At 34.4% G+C, this 7,394-nt stretch overlaps 1 protein-coding gene across 2 annotated transcripts; it reads left to right on the forward strand.

Moving 5' to 3' along the window:
• Nucleotides 1-459: 459 nt before the first annotated feature.
• On the forward strand, nt 460-6,999 carry LOC126053533 (alpha-tocopherol transfer protein-like). Of its 2 annotated transcripts, none has more exons than XM_049835788.2 (7): nt 460-629; nt 4,452-4,620; nt 4,941-5,100; nt 5,299-5,470; nt 5,758-5,958; nt 6,272-6,377; nt 6,777-6,999. In XM_049835788.2, exons 2-7 carry the CDS (start codon nt 4,479-4,481, stop codon nt 6,926-6,928), a joined length of 933 nt encoding a protein of 310 aa, XP_049691745.2. In that variant the 5' UTR covers nt 460-629; nt 4,452-4,478; the 3' UTR covers nt 6,929-6,999. The 2 variants fall into 2 exon arrangements, with proteins under 2 accessions (XP_049691745.2, XP_049691744.2); XM_049835787.2 differs by lacking the exon at nt 460-629 and adding an exon at nt 1,975-2,125.
• The last annotated feature ends 395 nt before the right edge of the window (nt 7,000-7,394 follow it).

Raw genomic sequence — 7,394 nt, forward strand, 5'->3', positions numbered from 1 at the left:
GTTGGATTATTCCTGCCACTTACTGATAAGTCTGGTTCTGAAGATTCGCATAAGTACGATATTACTATTTTAGCTTGATTGCAAAATTTACGATAAAGATTGTGAGAATGGACTAAGCAGTTTGATTGAAGTTCTCATAATCTTTATTACCCGTATCATTCACTGTAAATTCTAGACTCATTATTATATGATCTAGTAATTAACAGGCGACGTTTATGAGCTGTGTTAAACTAACTTTAATAATAGGTCGTGACAGCAAATCCTCTTTTGTGTATGCAATTGTAATGGCGTTTACCGACAGCGATTCATTTGTTTTCAAACACTGAAATAGGTTTTCCTTCTACATATAGGTACTTACTAGAGCATTTATACAAAAGCGTGCGAGTTTCTGTTTTACAGTCTAGGTGTTAAAGACTAGAACACAGGCTGAGGTGACGTAGGCACGGAATAGAACGAGCATAATTCAATGTCATTGAGATAGTGCTCCGTAACAGTTCGGAGGCGAGATCGGTTCAGTATTTTGCCGCTAAAATGCAACACGCTTCTCAAACGAAGATATTTTGGAAGTAGGGTATCAGTTTCTATTAACATTCAGTGCTGTGTAGTTGATAAAGTTGTTACTATAGAAGGTAGGTTGGAATAATTTTGTTATCTCTTTTCCTCATACAGTTTTGTGAAAATGTTTTTTTTTCATTTGATCATTATCATCTTAAATTAAAAACCCTTGTTTTGTTGTTGATTGTGGGTTGTTGACTGTGTTATTTTTTTATATGACTCAGTCGTGTTTATTATTGTGTTTGGTATCGTTATAATTGAATTGTTTTTATAAGTTTTAAATGTAAATATTCTTACGTATCCACTACGTAAATTACCTTATATATTTAATTTTTTTTGGTCAACGTGTAGACACATTGTTTACCGAATCTTTAGAGTGCTAATTATGCTTTACGTCCTTCTATTCTTAGCTAGACTGAAACCCATCAGACATATATTTAATAAGTTAGAAATATATAATTCAATCATTTATTAGTAGAGGTGTCAAAGATTAATAATAACAAGTAATCTATCACAAAACACAGCAAGTATTTGATACATTGTACCTAAAGAAAAGATAGAACTAGGTATAATATTTTCCTATTGGAGTTATCAATGAGTCTGACTGATAATTCCAATTAGGTATTACACCATATTTGTTTACTGCTCATGTAATCAATTTTAATCGATATTGGGTAATGCGAATTAGGCACTCAGATAATTAAAATACCTAATTAAAACCGACATCAAAAACAATACTCATATTTTAATAGTTTTCTCAGATGGCATTCGAATAGTCAATATTACCATTCATGAGGATAAATGCATTTGTTTAGTGTTTTTCAAGGTGACAAAACAAAAGACATTGAAATGCATGTATTATGAAATTCTCTGGTAATACCAGAATCAGATTTCGATCCTGAACTTTACTAGCGCAGAAATAGTGTTGAAAATTAATAAACTCAAACTCCGGTAGATTGTTAGACCAGAAATTAAATAATATTATTATGCTCTTTGCTCGTAGATTTTAATGACTGAAAGGGATGCTCCCGGTCTATATTTTCCAGTCAAGAAAATGAAATAAGTTCACATTTCATTTAATAACAATAGAAAATGGTATCGTCTCAAAAGGATTTCAGTGTGTTGGCTTTATACGCACGGTCGCATTCCAAAAATCCGGGGCTCCATACTCCCGTGGCCTGGTGGAGCCATACAAAAATAATAACTTAAATGAGACTTTAAATGACATATTTGAAACGTCCTCATATAAAATATCCATGCGATACCAGTAATTCTTTGTAAAACTGTCAATGGATAAGTATTTTCATTCATATTTCGGTCTGTTTCTAGGTTATACGATACTTGTGAATGATTACTGTCTTAGCAGCAGGTGTGAGTAATCTGTACCTAAAGTTAATTTTTAATAACACTGTCATAATTATCTTATCAGTGATGGAGTTATTACTAGTAGGTACAGCCTTCTCGATGCAATAACTTTTATGTACTCGTAGTATTCTAGTTACGACATCCGACCGTGGTGTGTCTGTCAAAAATCAAGGGATTTTTTCCGGCACATTTGTTTGTGCTTAAGGTAAACGATTTAATATACTTATTTGTGTTAGAACATTTAATAAAGATAAATTGAATGTGTAACTAAATAACTAAAGGTGCAATAAAAATTGTCTTCAATTTTTTAAAGGTTCAATGAACCCGTTTTATCGCGATTGTTTTTGACAAATATTTGTTTAGTTTATGAACTCACGAATCACCTGATAGTTTTTTTCCTTTTTTGATCTTCTGAAAATTATCTGAAAATTTTAAATCTTAATAAATAAATTACGAGTGCTATTTTAGGTGCACATATTTGCTGTGGTAGAAACTTAGTGTAGTAATAACGAGTGACTATTCATGTGAAAACCATAGAGATCAAAACATTTTTCCTTCCTCTGTGATGAAAAACAAAAATAGGAATAGATACTTTATTTGTAAGTGACCTTGACGCTAGTTAACACCTTTATTGCAAAGTTAATTAACGAATATACATAGATAAGTACCCACTGACATTGTGTCTCACGTCAGAAGAACATGATCGAAATAATTGAAGTCTGTATAGCATGCTACTTTACATTACATTACTTAATATACAGTTTGTCACTGTTAGGTTAAGTCAATGACTCTTATGAAATTTTCACTCTAGCCAAGACCTTGTGATAAAAGTGTAAATATTTATTTAATATTGCTCGTCATTCTTTTAATATTTTATTTTATTTTATATACTAAAGTCGAAAAAGTCGTGGTGGCCTAGTGGGTAAAGAACCAACCTTTCGAGTATGAGGGTGTGGGTTCGATTCCAGAGTCAGGCAAGTACCAATGCAACTTTTCTAAGTTTGTATGTACTTTCTAAGTATACTTAAACACCAATGGCTGATAAAAAGGTGAAGGAAAACATCTTGAGGAAACCTGGACTATAAAGTCTGAAATCACCAACCCGCATTGAGCAAGCGTGGTGATTATGCTCAATCCTTCTCCATGTGAGAGGAGGCCTGTGCCCAGCAGTGGGACGATAAAAAGGCTGTAACAATCTGTAACATTTTATATACTAAAATATTTGTTTAATTCCTTAAACGCTTAAATTTATTATCATACATCATACTAGAGTAGGCGGTATCTACATACCTGAAAAAAATACTTTTATTATACTTGACTGATTGTCTATTTCTTTCAAATATTTACAAATATCTCACAGGTGTTGAAAACTAGGTTCGAAAATTTCATTGCTGATTACCTAACCAGTGCGGTTAATTTTATCAATGATTACCCGTAAGTACTTATTAAACATTCTGTCCGATACTTTAATTAACTATCTTAATTAAATACACAAAGAAGATGGTATTTTTATGTTAATTAGAAAAAAAGTCACTGTAATTACCAGTTTAGTTTAAACAATTTGCATTTTCTGATTCAAATTCAAGGTAAGGCAAGAGATACGTACTTACATTAACAAATAAAATAAAAGAGAAACATTTAATAGCACTTAATTATTGAAAAGGCCGATAATTAGGCAATTGCAGGTCGAGTACCTACTTATGAGTTTGAAGGCGTAGGACAAGGACTGAATAGCTATGTAAATAACAGATCAAGAATTCAGCTTTCAGCCAAATCATGAAGCTGAAGAGCTTGTTTACTTGAACGCGCTCCTACTCAAAAACTAGGTACATGTCCGATTTGAAAAAATCGTAAATCGGAAGACTATAGGCTAGGTACTTTTATCCGGGTTCGTGCATAAGTCCTCACTGGATGAAGGTGAAACCGCTGGTAGAAACTAGTTTAAAGTTTTATACATTAAGCAGAAAGGCAAACGCATATAGCCACGTAGGTAAACTTAATTTAAAGCAAAGAGACTTCTAACTTATTTTGTATCTAGGTACGGCAAGAACGATAAAAATCAAAGAAAACCCCAGCATTTCATTTCAAACAATATGCTGGAGCTGTGTAGGTAATGTTCCAAATTCAAAAAACGCGCCTGCTTTTGATTTGATTTTGTTCTTGTTTTGAAAATAATCACAACATTTCCACGCATGTTTGATACGTACATTTTAAATCAATATCCTGTCCATATCAATCGGTAGGTTTGGTACTTTTCTATAGACTCGTAGGCATTATAGATAATTTTTATATTACATGTTGGTATTAATGAGACACTCAACTTTCACGCAGATAAAGCATAGATCGATATTATTGTACCTATATTTCAACCTTGAACAAGTCCAGCGAGCGTTGTTCTTTTATCAAACAAATCATTTGATAGGATGCGATATCATTACCTACTGTAATTCATGAAAATGTGAATCATAAAGATAGCTCCCCGTTTTTCCTCAACCATTCAGCTACTAAGTACCTAATTATCTTTGATTTAGATCTGACGACGAAATCGATGTTCGAAAATGACGGTCAGGCCGCTATCAGCCGCTCTGTCGAAGAAAGCCCAGTCAGAAATCAATGAGAATCCTAAGAGAGCACAGTCTGACCTGTTAGCGTTGAGAGAATGGCTCAAAAAACAACCACATCTACAAAATGTACAACCATGTAAGTATCATTTACAGCACTTCTCATGTAAACTGCAACAATTTTTGCTGTCGTTACTACGTGCGGTAGCGACATCTATGTGATAGCTCCCGCACTATGTCAGTACGAAGAGCAAATAAATGATGTGTTGTTGGCAACAGCACTTCTTGTGTTTCACTTCAGTCTATAGTTCTATAAGCGATGCAAAGATGTCGCTGCAAGTTCCATTTTTGTATTGTGGTCTTTAATTTCTCACCAGCTTTTAGGAAAATGTAATCAAACGATCATGGTCATAAAGACGAAGTAAAACTGTATTTATAATAAAATGAATTAATTTTCAGCGGATCAATGGCTCGTCGGATTTTTACGCGGCGGAAAATACAGTCTCGAAAGGGCAAAAGAGAAGTTGGACATGTATTACACTTTAAAAACTATTGTACCAGAGTTTTTCGGGGACAGAGATCCCAACGGACCTAAGATTCAAGAAATACTTAAACTTGGGTAAGAAAATATTTTTACCCCAGCGTCTAATCAATGCTGACTAAATGAGGAAAGTGGAACAGTGGGCACTTTCGGCTAAAATGTGGTTTTGGAAACGGCTCCAGCGTTCTACTTTTGTTTTTGTGCGAATACATTTATATTCTAGCAGTTGGTATTTGAGACGGCTGGATAATCGAATTTATTTTATATTACTTCCAGAGTTTTCCTGCCTTTGAAGAATTGTGTTGATGAAGCTTCGCCACGAACATGTATAATGAGGCTAGGGGTGTTCGACCCCTCTAAATATCACCTTTCTGACTTAATTAAGGTGGCCCTCATGGTGACCGAGATATTAATGCTCGAAGATGACAATTTCTCTGTTGCTGGCGAGGTAGGATCACTTTGCCGACATTCCGCTCAGGATAGGATTATAAGGGTCGTGTTGAGACCTTCCTATTTTTATATTAGGGAATGCACAAGGAATGTATATTTTGAAGGAAAAAATAATATACGTAGATGGTCCATATACATTTCATTGGTGATAGCTACTACTGTGTGTGTTAAGCTTGATTTTCAAGATAGATCCCAAAGAACTCTTGTGATGTAACTCCTCGAGAATATTTAGGACTTGAAAAATAAAAGATTCTGTCTGATGTGTACACTTAACTTTTATTTCAGGTCGTAATAGTCGACATGAAGGATGTAGGAATAAGTGTGCTCAGTCAATGGACGCCAGCGTTAGCCAAGAAGGTCATATCATGCTTCGAGAAGGCGCTGCCGGTACGCGTTAAAGGAAACCATATCCTGAACACACCGACTGGATTCGAGACAGCATACACAATATTTAAAACATTTTTAGGAGAAAAATTAAAGAAAAGAGTAAGTCCCAATAGCACCGACAACATAACTGCCAGTTTTCTTAAAACAGTTTTTATACTACGTGCAAGTTTCAGAGTGGTTCTAAGGAAAACTGACGTTTATGCTGTCACTGAACTTAGGCCTAAGTATCTTATTGTCTACAATTAGTTGCCTATATTCAAAGTAATAATGTGTATTAGTCATATTGCTTGGTATTTTTTGTATACAAAACTATCCAACTTCTAAACGGCTGTTCGTAATATTAAACAAGTCGATTCGAAGAAGCCCATTTAACAAAAGCAGGCAAGTAATAACAACGTTGTTTTCATTTCAGATTAGTGTGCATAATCAAAACTATGCAGCTATGTATAAAGTTATACCAAAGTCAATCCTTCCTGTGGAATACGGAGGTACTGATGGTCAGCTACAAGAACTTACAGGTAAACATCAGTAAAACCTTTTCTGATCTTGTTTATTGTTTTCAACTTAAAAACATGATCATGATTTGAATTTGGATTTCGAAGCATTCTTCAAAAGGAGCAGAAAAAACAAAAGAACCTCTAATATTACGCAGGGACTGGCTGATAAATAGGCCTATCATCCGCCGTATGTTATAAAAACAAAATTGTTTAATTTTTAGGGCTCTATAGAAACAGCCCGGCCCAATCCTTCGGGGAAATGATGATGTTATCATAGAGTTGTGTAAATAACAATTAGTTTCAAAACAAATTACACTCGGCACACAATTAATATCACGAGTACATTGTACTGTACATACATGTACGACCTATGTTCCGAGAGCGTCGACTAGAAACTCACACTTGACGTAATTTTCGCAGATCACTGGAAAGCTAAAGTAGAGAGTTACCGCGACTGGTTCTTGAAACAAGAGGAGGTGCGTTCCGATGAGTCCAAGAGGCCTGGGAGTCCCAAGAACTCATCCAATTTGTTCGGCGTAGAAGGATCCTTTAGGAGCTTAGACGTCGATTGAGTCATGAATAGTTTAAATTAGATTCGTTGTAATTTTTGTATTGTACAAATAAATACTTTTTTTACCTTAAATGTTTTTTTTTATATCCTACAAGTTATGAAATACACGTGTTATCCCAAAACAAGGCTTAAAAGGCGATTTTCATTCCAAAATATCTATTTCCAAGATGTAATTTGAACGCGAACACGCGTATTTGCTACAAAATGAATTAATTTTGAATGGATTCCTAAGTCTATTATCTTTATTTACAAAATAGGTCAAAGCGTTTACGTTTCATGGCATGGTAATCAAGTTTTCTCCGTTGATTTTGATCTAGAAAACTTGCAGAAATAATAGCGTTCTCAGTTATAATTCAACGATGCATTTTATAAACAAGTATCATGCTTTGGAAGCAGGTAGCATGTTCGATAAAAGATAATCGTATTACTAAATGATTTAGCATACGACTCATTCAGCGTATAAACTA

This window comes from Helicoverpa armigera, chromosome 6 (genome assembly GCF_030705265.1).
Source record: "Helicoverpa armigera isolate CAAS_96S chromosome 6, ASM3070526v1, whole genome shotgun sequence".
Taxonomy (NCBI): Eukaryota; Metazoa; Arthropoda; class Insecta; order Lepidoptera; family Noctuidae; genus Helicoverpa; species Helicoverpa armigera.